Raw genomic sequence first — 14,585 nt, 5'->3', positions numbered from 1 at the left:
AACACAGCAGATGGAGCTAGACACAGAATTACATTTAGGAAGTCTTTCATGAAGAACTGATAAAAGATAATGTTATCTTTGGACTGTAACTTTGATAAAACACCTTTTGAAACCTGAAAATTGCAATTTTTCCAAATCTGTTAATTTTGCTTTGAAAATGGGAACCAGGGGCCCCGTGCATTCCTTCATACATCTTTGTCTTTAAGTTGCATGATGTTCTGAGAATGAATCCAGAAAGATACCCTTAAACCAAACTTCTGTGAACGCCATGTTCACATGTGTTGTCATCTCCACTCTCTGGCAATGTTCAAAAATATTGATTGAGCCACCCCTTGATTAAACCGAGTGCCATTCACCTCAAATATATGAACAAGACCGAGAAAACATGTTGTGTTCAGTGTAGCATGTCATGTAACACTGACCCTTTTGTGTGATGACTACTTCACGTCAAAGGTCATCACAGTTTGTACCTTTTTATCTGCTGTGGTATCTGTGCTGAGCATGGGCTGAGACCTGAGGCCAAAGGGCATCAGATCCTTTGATACGATTAATCAATAGCCTCATTATGGCTTTATGACCGAGGCGGTGGGTATATTAATGGGAAACTGTTTGTGCACAGTGGCTCAGTGTTCATTGCTGCTGTCTCAGGTGAGCAACACAAACGGACACACCTTCTCTGTTTCCAGATTACCAGTTGATTGTGCAGAACTGGGAGTGGAGAAAAAAAAGAAAATATCAACTTAAGTGCGACTAAGACTTCTGTTAACGCTTTCTCTTGTTTGTTCTTGTGTTGACAGGATGCTCAAGTTAGCGCTGCTACTCCTGACTGTGTCAGGTAAGTCCTCTCTGTTTTCATTTCAAACATTTAATGCAATCATTCTGAATTAGAAAACACCTTAACGCTTGTACCATGAATTATTGGATGCTTTGATATGCAGATGATGTGATTGTGAGCATTTGTGTTATCCTAAAAACAGAATGTTTAACGGTTAATCATGCAAACTTGACAGTGTTAGATTTTTATACTGAACACATTTAATCACAAAGGGGGCATGGAGCTTTATTATCCTACTTTTTTTAATGTAAAAACTGAGCTAATATAGAACACGGCGACAGCTTGTTATGAGGGATCACAACTTGATTGTTTGATTACTGGCGATCACAAAGAAATCTCAGAATCCCAATTTAAAAAAAAGTTGACGTCATAATTTCAACTTTGTAGCTTCAAAATTAGGACATTGATCGACATGTTCAACTTAATGAAGGACTATAAATTTGAGTTAGATAATCTTGGCCTTGTCTTGCATAATTGTGGCTTTGTTTCTTGGCAACAGAAAAGATAACCGCGGCAAACGTCTACGTAATGAGGACATTTAAACATTTAATCTCTGCAGAAATTAGACTTTGATTTATTACCGAACAGCTTTGGCCTACAAATGATTCTGGCACAGTTAATAATTGATAAAAAAAGGCAACATTTTTATATTTATGTAAGAACAATTTATTGAATCCTAAACAGGCCTCCAGGCTGCCCCACTCGCAGGCCCTAAAAGTTTGCAGAAGTCAGCTTCCACCTACCAGCTGCCTAATGGCTTTCGACAGGGCACTGAACACTCTGACACCCGTAAGCCGATTCCTCACGACTTCCGACAAGGTACCGAGCCCTCCAGGAGGTTCATCGTTAACCTCAACACCGGCCTAGTGCAGGATTACATCAGTGAGATGGACAGGAGAGTGGGTAAGAATATCAACAAAGCTTTATGGCTTGAACCCATTTTGCTTCCTTTTTGGGTAATTTGTGTAATTTGAGCAGTTTATTGGGTATTAGCCAAACAATTCCATAAATAATAAATATCAGGAGCCTTGCAAAGCGTTTTTTGTTTCTCATCATGTGCATATTTCCTTTTCTAGATATCATGCTTCCTTCTCAGGGAAAAGGATTTGGAGAGATGAAGCGAAGCCACCGGCCAATGGAGGAGGGTGAGCACACAGAACTAAAACTGTCGTAATTGTAAAATTGTAATCAAAATGTATTCATCAGTTCTTTCAGACTTCACCAATGAGGAGATACCAACATGCTACCTGAGTACTAGCATCACATTAGACATTACATTTCTCTAATACTTTAGATTCTGCTGAAAAATGATGCTATCATCAGTGTCATAGTGATAATTAGCATGTTAGCATGTCAAAGTGCTTGCATGAAAAAGTTAAATAGTGAACTTAAAATCTGCATGTAAGCATGTTCATATGCTGATGTTAGACCTGAGGCCGCAGCAACAGTTTGCAATACGTAGCATCACATAGCAGCTAGCATAGTGATGACTCAGCATTATGTCTTTCAGTACCTCTGGATGTTCCAGCCCAGAAGAACGGTAATGGTTGGGTCCGTGTGGAGGAACCCTCTGATAATCGTCTTCCTGATGGTTTTAGACAGGGAACAGAACCCCTTAAGACCATCCCAGCTGGATTCAGACAGGGGACAGAACCCGTGAGATCAATCCCAGACGGTTTCAGACAGGGAACAGAACCCATGAGATCAATCCCAGAAGGTTTCAGACAGGGAACAGAACCCGTGAGATCAATCCCAGAAGGTTTCAGACAGGGAACAGAACCCATGAGATCAATCCCAGATGGTTTCAGACAGGGAACAGAACCCGTGAGATCAATCCCAGAAGGTTTCAGACAGGGAACAGAACCCATGAGATCAATCCCAGAAGGTTTCAGAAAGGGAGCTGAACCCGTTAAGACCATCCCAGATGGTTTCAGACAGGGAACAGAACCCGTTAAGACCATCCCAGACGGTTTCAGACAGGGAACAGAACCCGTGAGATCAATCCCAGACGGTTTCAGACAGGGAACAGAACCCGTGAGATCAATCCCAGACGGTTTCAGACAGGGAACAGAACCCGTGAGATCAATCCCAGAAGGTTTCAGACAGGGAACAGAACCCATGAGATCAATCCCAGTAGGTCTTAGAAAGGGAGCTGAACCCGTTAAGACCATCCCAGATGGTTTCAGACAGGGAACAGAACCCGTTAAGACCATCCCAGACGGTTTCAGACAGGGAACAGAACCCGTGAAATCAATCCCAGACGGTTTCAGACAGGGAACAGAACCCGTGAGATCAATCCCAGACGGTTTCAGACAGGGAACAGAACCCGTGAGATCAATCCCAGAAGGTTTCAGACAGGGAACAGAACCCATGAGATCAATCCCAGTAGGTCTTAGAAAGGGAGCTGAACCCGTTAAGACCATCCCAGATGGTTTCAGACAGGGAACAGAACCCGTTAAGACCATCCCAGACGGTTTCAGACAGGGAACAGAACCCGTGAGATCAATCCCAGACGGTTTCAGACAGGGAACAGAACCCGTGAGATCAATCCCAGAAGGTTTCAGACAGGGAACAGAACCCATGAGATCAATCCCAGAAGGTTTTAGAAAGGGAGCTGAACCCGTTAAGACCATCCCAGATGGTTTCAGACAGGGAACAGAACCCGTTAAGACCATCCCAGACGGTTTCAGACAGGGAACTGAACGCTCCACCTCCAGGCTCCAAACAAAGACTGTGGCATGTAAAGGGGAGGTCATCAATGGAAACTGCTACGAATTCAACCCCACACCACTTGCCTTTCAGAATGCACAGGTTAGAAACTGTACTTTTCAGGGGAGCTGTTTTCAGCCTTGTGAACTTTCATTGGTTCAGCCCATATCAGAAATACTAAAGCTTTAACCCTAATCCTTAAATTCTGACTGTTCATTGCTTTACACATGAAATCTTACGAAGATCTTTTCTTTGTATTTGTTCTCCAGGAATTATGCAGAGCTCTTGCGCCAAATGCTGAGCTTGCATCTGTGACAAATGGCGATCTGCATTCACGCCTGGTCTCCCTGGTGACCAAAGGTGGTGAGAGTAACCCCATGTTGACCTGGCTGGGAGGCATAGTCAAGGCAAGTTTGTCTTCTCATCAGTGACCCTGTTTTTATTTTGCCAGACAATGGTAATGAAACCATTCTGTCACCAGTACCCAGTCTCCTTTTCCCGCCCAAAAAATACAACTGAATTGACAGTATACCTTTTTTTTTTTTAAGCCATTTTGTAATTTCAGAAACAAAGAATGATGTTTTAGCTGCTTTTTGCTTTTCTATGTGCTTACTAACTATGACGCCAGCACATTGGGAACAACTCTTACACAGCGTTCAGGCCAAGGAGAGTGTCATCTGATATGGTATCAACAAGATAGATAGTGTTATTCTTACCTTGGTAGAACATTGACCCCTCAACCTTTTCTTTCAACATGTTCCATCTGTTCCTGGACTTCAAAGTATGAACAACCCTGAGCCCTTTCCTTCGCGTTATCGTGTAAAGGGGCCATTTTTTTGCAACTACTCCAGCTTATATAAGTGCATATTTTTCTAAAACTGTACACGTGTTGTTGGTTTTGCACACCTCAGAATCAGGAGGCATCATGGGTGGATGGGTCAGAGTGGAAATACAGCGACTGGATGCCGGGTCACCCCAACATTCACACTGATAAACCTGTTTGTGTGGAGATGTTCAAGATAGGTAAGATCTCATGTTATATTTAATATATCTGACCATTGGAGGGCGAGTGTGTGACTTCATGTTGGACTCTTGAGCATTAAACCCTGAAACCAACACTTTGTGAGGTGTGTTGTAGCTCCAACTAGTGTAGGTTTAAAATTGATTACCCTTAACAATGACAGCGATTATGAAACAGTCTTGACCTTTATTAAGTAACACTGATGTAACAGCACTTTTCATTCAAAGGTTACAAGCTTAGATAAGTCTCTGATGCGTCATGGAAAGTGGATAAGATATTAAAATATTAACCTGAATGAGGGTATCTTTGCCCTGTGGCACAAAGGGCAACTGGGAAAATCCCTTTAGAACACCTGAACATTTTCATTGGAGAAGGTCTGAGGCTATGTGATCCACTTTGTCTTTTTCTGAAACTGTCCCTATACCGCTGTTTTTGCAGATCAGAGCTGGTGGACTGCGGTCGACTGTGAACTGAAGAGAGCGTCCATCTGCTCGTACCCGATCACTGCATGAAAACCATAAAGAAACACACCATTAAGAAGGTGGTTCATCCTTCCTACAAACAAGTTTCCATTCATTTTGGATGCCACTGAATGTCTGTGTTCTCTTGAATAAACCTGGCATATTACATCAGTTTGAATGATTCTTTTTTTTTTCTTCCCACAACTGAACAAAGTTAAAAGAAGTAACTACTCAAAGTGCTTTTACATCGCAGGTAACACCGACACATTCACACACTGATGGCAGAGTCCAGATTGTCACATCTTCTGCTTGGGTTAGGCCTCTTGGGGTCAGGTGTCGGGGAACTGTACTGAACCAAACCAGACCGCTTAGTGGAAACAGGGTTAAAGTCTTGCCCAAGGATACATCGGACATGTGACTGCAAGAGTACCCGAGTACCACTGAGCCACAGCCAATCAAAAAATGCGTTTAAACCACGTTTAAATTTAGACAAGACTTTAATGATCGTTTTTCCACCTGTGTATACAAAGCAGTTTGTACAGATTAGGGAGGCAAGTTAAAACAATTTGTTACAATTTAGTACCTGGAAAGTGCAAAAAGTACATTTTTCAAATACGCTGAAATAAAAATCATGCTGTACATTATATACCGTATTCATAAATAATCACAGATATACACACATCCATTTGGTGACAGTCACAGAGAACGCTGCTAAGACACAAAAATAGTACTTTGCTTTTGAGTCCTACAAGTTCCTCTCGGTGGTGGAGGGTTAAACTTCTGGAATGCTGCTTTCATTCGATTGGACGAGGAAGTCGGGGGGGGTCGTACTGTAAGCGTCAGCGATGAGAGGAACCTTGCTCTATGTCGATCACACACTGGGATAGTAAAGGCACTCCGTTTGTTGCAGCTGTGGAACAACTCAAACAGTGGTCTTTTTGTCGGAAACAACACACGAGGGTGAATGAAAGAAAAAAACGTATTTTTTTACAGAAAGGACACAGATTGGCCGTTTTGCACTCGTCCTTTCTGTGACATTTAAATAATTACAATATTATGTAAAAAAAAAAAAAAAAAAAAAAATGCCAGGTTCACAGAATCAGAAACATACAAAGACAAAGAATTTGGCTATAAAAAAATAAACATGCCTCAATTGCATATTCTCACACACTCACACACACACACACACAGTTATGGTGCAAAACTATCTACCAATCACACAGTCTGATCCACAGGAGCTTCATACTGTGGCTCTTTTTGTGTTAGTCGGATATCGTAGAATTCCTATTCACACACACACACGACAATATTTTAGCGACTTAAATCTCTAAAATCGGTCGCTTCACGATGAGCAGGAATGACAATGAGATGTAGAAAAAACAACATGTGGTGATAATTTGAGGCTAGAGGGAGGGAGGGGAGGAAGGGGCGATTCTACTGTAGGAAGACGAGAGATAGAGGCGGGGCTTAGGGGCGGGAAAACGACAGGAAGAAAGCATCGACAGCCATCGGAGCTGTATTGCTGTGAACGCTGACATCTCATAAAGCCCTTGAGGATTTCTTCTTTCTCCTTCTTTTACAGAACAGTCTGAGGAGTTTGACATATAACATATTAGTGTGTATTCAAAATTTGATCTTAAAAAAAACTGCTACAAATAAATAAACGTCTTTCTTTTTTCTTCAAGTAACTTAAAAACAATTCTTCTTCTCTTTACTGCTGTAGTAGAAGCTTCTCCTGTTTAAGAATGTAGTGTGAGACGGATGACGCAGAGGCTATCTTCAAAACAAAGACAGTGTAAAAAATCTCTCCATCAGCGTGCTACCTAATCTCAGAATGGACCGTGAACGCACCGCGCACAAACAGGCGCCATGTTAATCGGCACATGCAGAAAACAAACAAACAAAACAGATGATAAAAAAAAAAGAATCCCTCGCGCACATGTATACACATTTATAAAACGCAGAGGAGAAGGCAGAGAGTTTGGTCTTGTGAGTGATGGAGCGGTCGTACTGCATAAAGGCTGTAAGGCGATCACAGACGGGATCTGCCTTCAAAAAAAAAAAAAAAAAAAGGCCACTTGAAAATATATTTTTTAGACAGAGAAATGGTATTGTCCTGCACATGCACCACACACACACAACGTGATCTGATGTCAGATTTAAGTTGATCAGAACAACTTAATCAGGAGAGAGGATGCGGTGTTTGGCGGTCATGCGAAGTTCCTTCTGGATTTGAACGCCAGCGCCAGCGCCAGCGCTTGTTTGTCCGATCCAGAACATACGAGAAAACAAAAACAGACATGAGGAAGATGAAAAGAGTCTGTGACGCTCACAATGTTGTGTGGTGATTGACAGGTATGAAGGCAAACGGGACGACAGGAATGTGGGGATGTGCATGGAGGGGGAAGGGGGGGGTGCAGGGCTCAGGGAGAGTCGGGTGGGCGCGGTCGCTTAGGTGTTGTAGGCCGTCTCCCCCGAGGAGATCTGGGTCAGTCCCCTCCTGGAGCCCCACAGCTTCCTTGTGATCTGGCCCGAACGCATCTGGGAAGAGTGGAGGAAGAGGAGGAGGAAGAGGAGGGGAGGGAGGAGGAAGAGGAGGGGAGGGAGGAGGAAGAGGAGGGGAGGGAGGAGGAAGAGGAGGAGGAAGAGGAGGAAAGAAAAGCGTGAAGTAAAAGAAAACAGGGGAAAAAAAGGAGGAGGGATATGATTCATGAGCGATCGATTAGATCATTTGAGCTTTGATTTACTCGTGAAGTGTTGAAGCAATAAAAGTGAAATCAAAGGAAATCAAGCTCGATTCAATCTGAACAGAAACGATGAACAGTGCGGTGATTCAAACCTGCATCGACCTCTGACCCCTACGCTTACTTTTCTATTTCTATTCTAAAACACTGAAGTCTATCTCGGCGCTGCGTTGTTAGTTTGCATTAGTAGGTTGTAGCTACATTGTTAGTATGGCTTGAGTTTGCAGAAGCGTTTATACGTTTGTTTCACAGCATATTTGTACACGTCATGACACTTTAGGTAAAACAGCAGGGGGGGGGGGGGCGGAGCTTATCCCAGGTCGACGGCCAAATCAAGTCAAATATTGATCAGATGCCGGCTCTTGGGAACATACAGGGATGAGGTAAGCAGGATGAGTTTGTTTTCATATCACAGTTGTCTGCTCGGAATGTGTTCACTCTGAATGGCGAGATTTTTTAAATGTGTGCGTGCGAGGTGTGACCGTGGGGAACGACCATCCCTGAGAAGGAGCGGCGACGGTGGTTAATCAAGCGCATGTCAGATGTGCACGGTGATGTCAGAGAGGGGAGGGGAGCTTGGAAGCTGCTTAGGGTTTGAGGGTGCTAGAGGAGGTGGCGGTGAAAACCAGCTGGTCGCGCTGGTGCAGCAGGCGGGTCGGCGAGCGAGCCCGGAGCGGCGCCAGCAGAGGGGAGGCCATGAGCGGCGATCCCTCCAGGCTCTGCGCGATGTAGTTCCTCAGCGAGTTCTTTACCTCCGCCGGCTTGCCCACTCCGATGATGATCAGCTTGCCGTCGTCGAGGCCTACCAGGACTTGGCTCTGCTCCTTGGTGACGGCGACACAACGCACAGGCACACGCATGGCCATCGGTTCTATACTCAGAGAGAGACTACAGAGAGGGAAGATAGAGACGTTATATGTTTATGCATGAAGGCTTATTTCAGACTAGCAAAGAACTGAAGATGTTACCTGTAGAGGTCTCGGATGGACAGGTAACCCTGCTCGCTGCCGATGACCACGTACTCCCCTGACACACACATGTCAGTCACCTGCTCCTTCAGGGGCTCGCTGCAGAGGTGCTTCCCGTTCACAGAATAAAGATGGAGAGCGTTTTTATCCTGGGAAGAAAAAAAATTAAAATATTCAGTTCAGGACATTTTGGGTCAGAGTGAAGTTGACAGTTGAAACATAGATAAAAATAAATGTAAGCCCCGCCCCTTTCTAGGTATAAAAATAAATAAATAAATAAAAATCATCCAGCCTGAGTCAAAAAAACAATTAGTGTTAGCTAGCCAATCACAGCCACTCTGTACAAGTTTGCATCATCCAGCTTCTATGTGACCTGAATGGTCAGCTTTCTCTCTCCCTCTCTCTCTCTCCCACCCTCTCTCTCTCTCCCTCTGTCTCTCCCACCCTCTCCCTCTGTCTCTCTCTGTCTCTCCATCTCTCCCCCTCTCTCTCTGTCTCTCTCCCACCCTCTCTCTCTCTCCCTCTGTCTCTCTCTCTCCCACCCTCTCTCTCTCTCTGTCTCTCTCCCACCCTCTCTCTCCCTCTGTCTCTCTCTCTCTCTCTCTCTCCTCGGTGGTGCTGAGAGTGCAATGGCTGTGCGGCTGGATTTGAACCTGGTCCGCCCGCTTTGAGGACTACAGCCTCCATATATAGCTGTCTCTTTGTCTGTTTCTAATTACAAGATCCAGATTCCTCTCTTTCCATGCAGCGTCTCTAAGTGGGAATAAAAAAAAACCCTGCGTGTGCACCTTGAGTGTAGCTTTGCCCTCGACGCAGGTGTGGACCAGCAGGTGACCCTCCCACGACACGGCGAGGTGGAGGATGGAGAGCGGCAGGGAGCTGTCGCAGGGAGGCCGCAGGCAACGCATGTACTGACCCCGACGCACCGTGTGGATGATCACCGTCCCGTCCTGCAGCACAGAGCGAGAGAACACATTTCAAACAGCTTTGTAGCTCTTTGTGGGGAAAAAAAACCCCAAATCTGAAGAGTTTCAGAACCCTTAAATCATGAGCTGTACCTCACATTTACTAAATCAGCAACAAGGAAAAGACAATAATTTATGCTCTTGATTACATTTAAAAGAAAATCAGATATGCCATTTAGCTTCCAAGCTTCTAATCAATCATGACTGTACAACTTTCTGTAAAGAGAAAAAGTTCCATTCAGCTAAAAACGTTTCAAGAAAAGCCTCAGTATTTATTTAATTTCCAGCAAAATTACAGAAACTGGAACTTGCATTGTAACCTTCGCTGTTGCGTAAGGTGCATAATTCTTGTTACTGCTAATTAATGGTATTTAAAGCCACTGAATAACCCAACATTACAAAATGTTTAAAACCCTGTAAATCTCTTTACATTCAAACACCCGTACTGTACACACATTCAGGACACTGTGTGAGAGTCTTAACTTTTTTTTTCACAAACAAAGCATGTGATTGAATGGTTTTGAGAGGGCACGAGGTTGCAGCGTCGTTCTTTCACTCAGAGGAGATTGGACCGATGACTTAGGGAACATGCTCTTACCCGGGATCCGGACACAGCCATGTCCAGCTCTGTGCTGATGCTGACGCTGACCACCTCGTCTGTGTGTCCGTATAACACCTGAACCGGTTTGGGATGAAGACCCACAGGAGCCCCTCCCTGAGGAAACAAATCAAACCCAATAATCCTCAAATTGAAAAAAAAGACTACTTCCCCTTTACTACCATCAAAACAGAGATGATTATTTTCCGTTTTTTTTTTTTTAAGTAATCAATGGTGGTTGTCCTGACCTGCTGCAGGACCTGCCACACCATGCAGGTTGTGTCTCTGGAGCCGGAGATCAGGTGGATGCCACAGTGGTCTGTTGACAAGCAGGTCACGATGTCTGGAGGGGGAAGTGGAAACACAAGATGAACAGAATAAGAGAATAGAGGAAACATGTACAACAATGGAAGACACTCAAATTTCCTGAAGGTCCTGAAGTCATTCAGACGAAGCAGCTGGAGCAACGTGGGGTTAAGCGTCTTGCCCAAGGACACATCGGAGCTGGGGATCAAACCCCTGACCTTGTATATTTATCTTTGAACTCACCTCCAGCTCACACTCTAACATGTACGTGTGCATGCTGTCTCCATGTCTTTTAATCCACCTTTCATTGTGAATTTTCAGGTCTAAAAACCGCCCGTCGTCTGCCATGTTTATTTCACTCTAAAGTCGAGTTTGACAGCGAGAAACTTTGCAAGATTTGGGACGCGGCCCAAGTCAAACTGCTTTCCGACTTTTCTCCTCTGATGCACAGCGTGTGTGTGTGTTTTTACCCATATGTCGGATGTGCTGCCCCACAGTCTTGCCCTTAACCAGCGAGGTGACCCGCAGGCTGTTGTCCCAGTGGCCACCGCTGAAAAGCAGCTTCCCATCGTGGGAGACGACGAACAGCCCCGCCGTGACCTCCACGCCCGGAGCGAAGGGCCCGGAGAGGAGACGCTGCGTCCTGAGTGACGATGAAGAGAGGAGGAAGTCAATGCGAAAAGGGGCGATGACAGAGTGACGGAGAGCATCAGAAGACGTGTTCTTTCTTACTTGCTGTTGGACACGGTGGGATCCTTTATGAAGGTGAAGTAGTTGGAGATGTTCTTGTTGTAAGGCAGCCACCCATGGGTTCCAACCAGGCAGTTTTTACTAACAGTAACCTAGAGACAATGCACACACCGAAATCCACTCAGTGAACATTTTTTTATTACAATTTTTCCACATCTCAGAAAAGTAGAAAAATCTAATTAAAGTGATTAAAAGATGAAGAGCTCACCATGGTGTCCGGGCTCCCCTGGGTGATGAAGGAGTGCGACTGATTCTTCGGCACCACGGCCTTAACAAGCGGCACATTGTCACTGATGCCCTACAGCGTGAACAAGAGATGAGATCATTATAATGACACCAAGTTAGTTCAGACAGTTTTAGTCTCGCTTTTTTTTTTTTCGGCGTGTATTTGATATTTTAGTCATGTTTGATCTTTTATTTTGAAAAATCTATGACAGTTAACAAGACACTTTCAATGGATTATTGAAAGGTCCCTGTCTGTGGCCCTGAGAAGTTTCAGCAGACTTTTACTGTATAGTTTTAGAGATAATTAAAGGCAAAGTCGGCTCAAATTGCATTGAGACTCTATGATATTTTAGTCGTATTTGATCTGTTAATTTGAAAAATCTGTGACATTTAACAAGAAACTTTCAATGGATTATTGTCCCTCATGTCCATGTCTGTGCTCCTGAGATGTTTCAGCAGATTCACATATTTTCTAATGAGCATGTGAGAGATCAAACCTCCACGAAGAAGGACTTGAGGTCGCTGAGGTGTTCGAACATGCTGAGGGGACACGAGTCCAGCTGAGCCTTCCGCTTCTCCACTTCCTCCTGAGGCAGACGCACAGGGTGGGGCTCCTAAACACACACACGTCGACAAGTCAAAATGAGTTATCATCATCATCAACCTTTATCTAAGTTCTCGGAGAGGTCATTGAGGGCGACCCTCATTCACAATGATGCCGAGAAAACATTCATAAATGAGAAACAACGAGTTAAACAAAATGAGATACCACAGAAAATAAAATCAATAAAAGAGCAATAAGAACAATAACTGCGTTCCTAGATCACGGTCTTTTCTGTCTTCACCTTGAGTAACTGGCAAGGTGTTTGTCCAAAGTTGCTGATCATTCCTTCCACGGCCTTACGCTCCTTTTCGTCAGTGATGGCGTCCAAGTCCACGGCCCCTGCGACACAAAAACACATTAAAAATCCACAATAATAACAAACAAAGGAACACATGTTGAGTCGACATTTGCTCCACATTAAATATTTCCAACATCTGAGGGAGAAAAACAAACGTCTGATAAACACTGATGTGCAGTTAGATAGTCGCAGCTGTTCTGGACGTTTCACCTTCATATGTGCAGTAGTAAAAGACGTTTAGAGCCTCCACGGCTGCAGGGCCCCTCTGCTTGAAGCCGAAGATCAGATCGATCCACTCGTGGAGGTGCGCTGAGACGTACTCTGACTCCTGTTAAAACGTAGAAATAAACAATATAGTTGTGCGCTTGCAAAAACATAAACACAGTAAAAAAACAAAAAACCCACACACATGGCTGCTGACGCCGAGGTTACGGTGATCATTAGAGTTCATTCAATATCTTTCTTTATCTCACCAGAATTCTCCCAGACAGGACAGGAGGGGCGTGTCCAGTGTTTTTTTTTTTTAAACTGGGGTGGCCCACCCGGGGGACTTACATGTGCAGGGGTGGCATGATGTTTGTGGACACACACATGCATGGTAATTACCCCTTCTAATGACATGTAACACAAGTAACACAAATTGGCAACCTATAAATCCTCATCGCTCAAGTTTTTGGAAAGATCAAAGTATTTATTTACAGCTGAGAGCACTACCATCAACCTGTTGAAAACAGCATGTATAGTTGATTTGTACTTAAGTCCTGCCTCAGAATTGGCATATTAGCCAATCACAGATTTATATTTTGGGGTGGCCAATCAGAATTTAAGGGGGGACCCCCTGGACAAACCTCTGGACACGCCCCTGCCTTAAGAACAAAGTCGTTCTAGAGTTGCTTCTCACCAGGGCTTTGCGGTGCTTGTAGATAAAGTCCTCCGGGGATTTGGCCCATTTTGGCAGAACGACATCATTTACCCTTTCCTTAGAGATCTGCAGGCGACCCAAATCGAAGCCTGGTGACAGAATGAAATAGAAGGAGAAAGATAGAAGCTAAATATTACTCCAGGAGAATCAAAAGGAGGCATTTTGTGACATCATTCAGGAAATGCATCACGAGGATTTGTAGAGGATGCTCGTTCAACCGCTCACCATTTTGGTTCTCGAGGAATTCTGGGAAGTAGAAGAACTCGGGGATGAGCTCCTTGACGTCGTTGGGGTTGTCCATGAGGGTCTGCCACGTCGCGGGGATGGAGTGGAACTGGCGGTCGGCGCAGTCGAACCTGAGCAGAGGCAGAGATATGAGGTACGGCGGGGATCCAAACAAACAAACGTAAACTGTTGAATGAATCCAAATGAACAAAGGGTAATATAGAAGGTGTTGCAGTACCGCCCACTCTGCAGCTGGATGTGTAGCGAGGTGAAGGGCTCCACTCGGATTAAGTAGTGCATCACACCGGCTGCGTTCGAGTAGTGTGTGCCGTAGTGAAACCTGTCGATGGTGCCCGTAGGGTCCTCAAAACTTTCATACCTGTTGGGCAGCAATTTCTTGTTTTATCATTTAAATTCTTTTAGAGTTTTGATTGAAGTTGAATTATTATTTTTTTTAAAACAGTTGAAACGTACTTCTCTCGAACCGCCTTGGCGTTACGTTCGTTGAGAACGGCGACGGGTTTGGACAGATCCCGGAAAACCCGAGGGTCCGACAGGTCGAGCTCCTCTGAGGTGTAGTCGGCGAGGATCCAGGGAAACTAGACACACACACACACACACACACACAGTTCTCAATTTAGTCAATTATTAACATCAATCTACAAACCATAAATGTTCAGCAGGATGTTGAAGGTAGGTGTTGATCATTTGATCCATAGTCGTTAAAGCGGTCTTTAAGCGGCAATCAATACATCTTGTAAATCTCCAGCTGCTGTCCAGACATATGACACATGAGGTAACACCGATGAATAGAGTTGAAAGCACTACGCTGAGGTTCCCCCCTCTGCTCTGTTATGAAGCAGTTGTAGTCCGGCGGCGTTCTTGCATGCGTTTGAGGACCGTGGCGTTTGAAGGAGCCCAGAGCGTGGGAAGGGAGCTAGAATTAGAAAACTC

The 14,585-nt window shown here is 44.5% G+C and overlaps 2 protein-coding genes across 7 annotated transcripts in view; one reads left to right on the top strand and one right to left on the bottom strand.

The window, feature by feature from the left end:
• The first annotated feature begins 677 nt into the window (after positions 1–677).
• On the top strand, positions 678–5,197 carry wu:fa56d06 (uncharacterized protein LOC795664 homolog). 3 transcript variants are annotated; one of them, XM_061032612.1, is made up of 7 exons: positions 678–835; positions 1,520–1,738; positions 1,912–1,980; positions 2,346–3,308; positions 3,393–3,646; positions 3,814–4,567; positions 5,004–5,197. In XM_061032612.1, the coding sequence occupies exons 1-6, from the start codon at positions 799–801 to the stop codon at positions 3,973–3,975; spliced, it is 1,704 nt and encodes a 567-aa protein (XP_060888595.1). In that variant the 5' UTR covers positions 678–798; the 3' UTR covers positions 3,976–4,567; positions 5,004–5,197. The 3 variants fall into 3 exon arrangements, with proteins under 3 accessions (XP_060888595.1, XP_060888594.1, XP_060888592.1); XM_061032611.1 differs by having other exon boundaries at positions 2,349–3,646; XM_061032609.1 differs by having other exon boundaries at positions 2,346–3,646.
• A 307-nt stretch (positions 5,198–5,504) lies between these two features.
• Positions 5,505–14,585, bottom strand: part of nbeal1 (neurobeachin-like 1) — a 42,193-nt gene continuing 33,112 nt past the window's right edge. For 2 of the 4 annotated variants that reach the window (XM_061032606.1, XM_061032608.1), the window contains 16 exons: positions 14,106–14,230; positions 13,870–14,010; positions 13,632–13,762; positions 13,386–13,495; positions 12,695–12,812; positions 12,428–12,525; positions 12,080–12,196; positions 11,566–11,655; positions 11,340–11,449; positions 11,078–11,250; positions 10,550–10,644; positions 10,302–10,418; positions 9,527–9,688; positions 8,739–8,887; positions 8,523–8,658; positions 5,505–7,567 (listed from right to left, as the gene is read on the bottom strand). In XM_061032606.1, coding sequence (XP_060888589.1) covers positions 7,478–7,567; positions 8,523–8,658; positions 8,739–8,887; positions 9,527–9,688; positions 10,302–10,418; positions 10,550–10,644; positions 11,078–11,250; positions 11,340–11,449; positions 11,566–11,655; positions 12,080–12,196; positions 12,428–12,525; positions 12,695–12,812; positions 13,386–13,495; positions 13,632–13,762; positions 13,870–14,010; positions 14,106–14,230 — 1,962 coding nt within the window. In that variant the 3' untranslated portion in view covers positions 5,505–7,477. Of the gene's footprint in view, positions 7,568–7,605; positions 8,659–8,738; positions 8,888–9,526; positions 9,689–10,301; positions 10,419–10,549; positions 10,645–11,077; positions 11,251–11,339; positions 11,450–11,565; positions 11,656–12,079; positions 12,197–12,427; positions 12,526–12,694; positions 12,813–13,385; positions 13,496–13,631; positions 13,763–13,869; positions 14,011–14,105; positions 14,231–14,585 lie in introns of those variants that run through there. The other 2 variants (XM_061032605.1, XM_061032607.1) reach the window with 1 other exon arrangement.

The sequence above is a fragment of the Labrus mixtus genome, chromosome 24, assembly GCF_963584025.1.
Source record: "Labrus mixtus chromosome 24, fLabMix1.1, whole genome shotgun sequence".
NCBI classification, from domain to species: domain Eukaryota; kingdom Metazoa; phylum Chordata; class Actinopteri; order Labriformes; family Labridae; genus Labrus; species Labrus mixtus.
The sequence above is the reverse complement of the archived record's forward strand: the minus strand, read 5'-3'. Positions and strand labels throughout refer to the sequence as shown.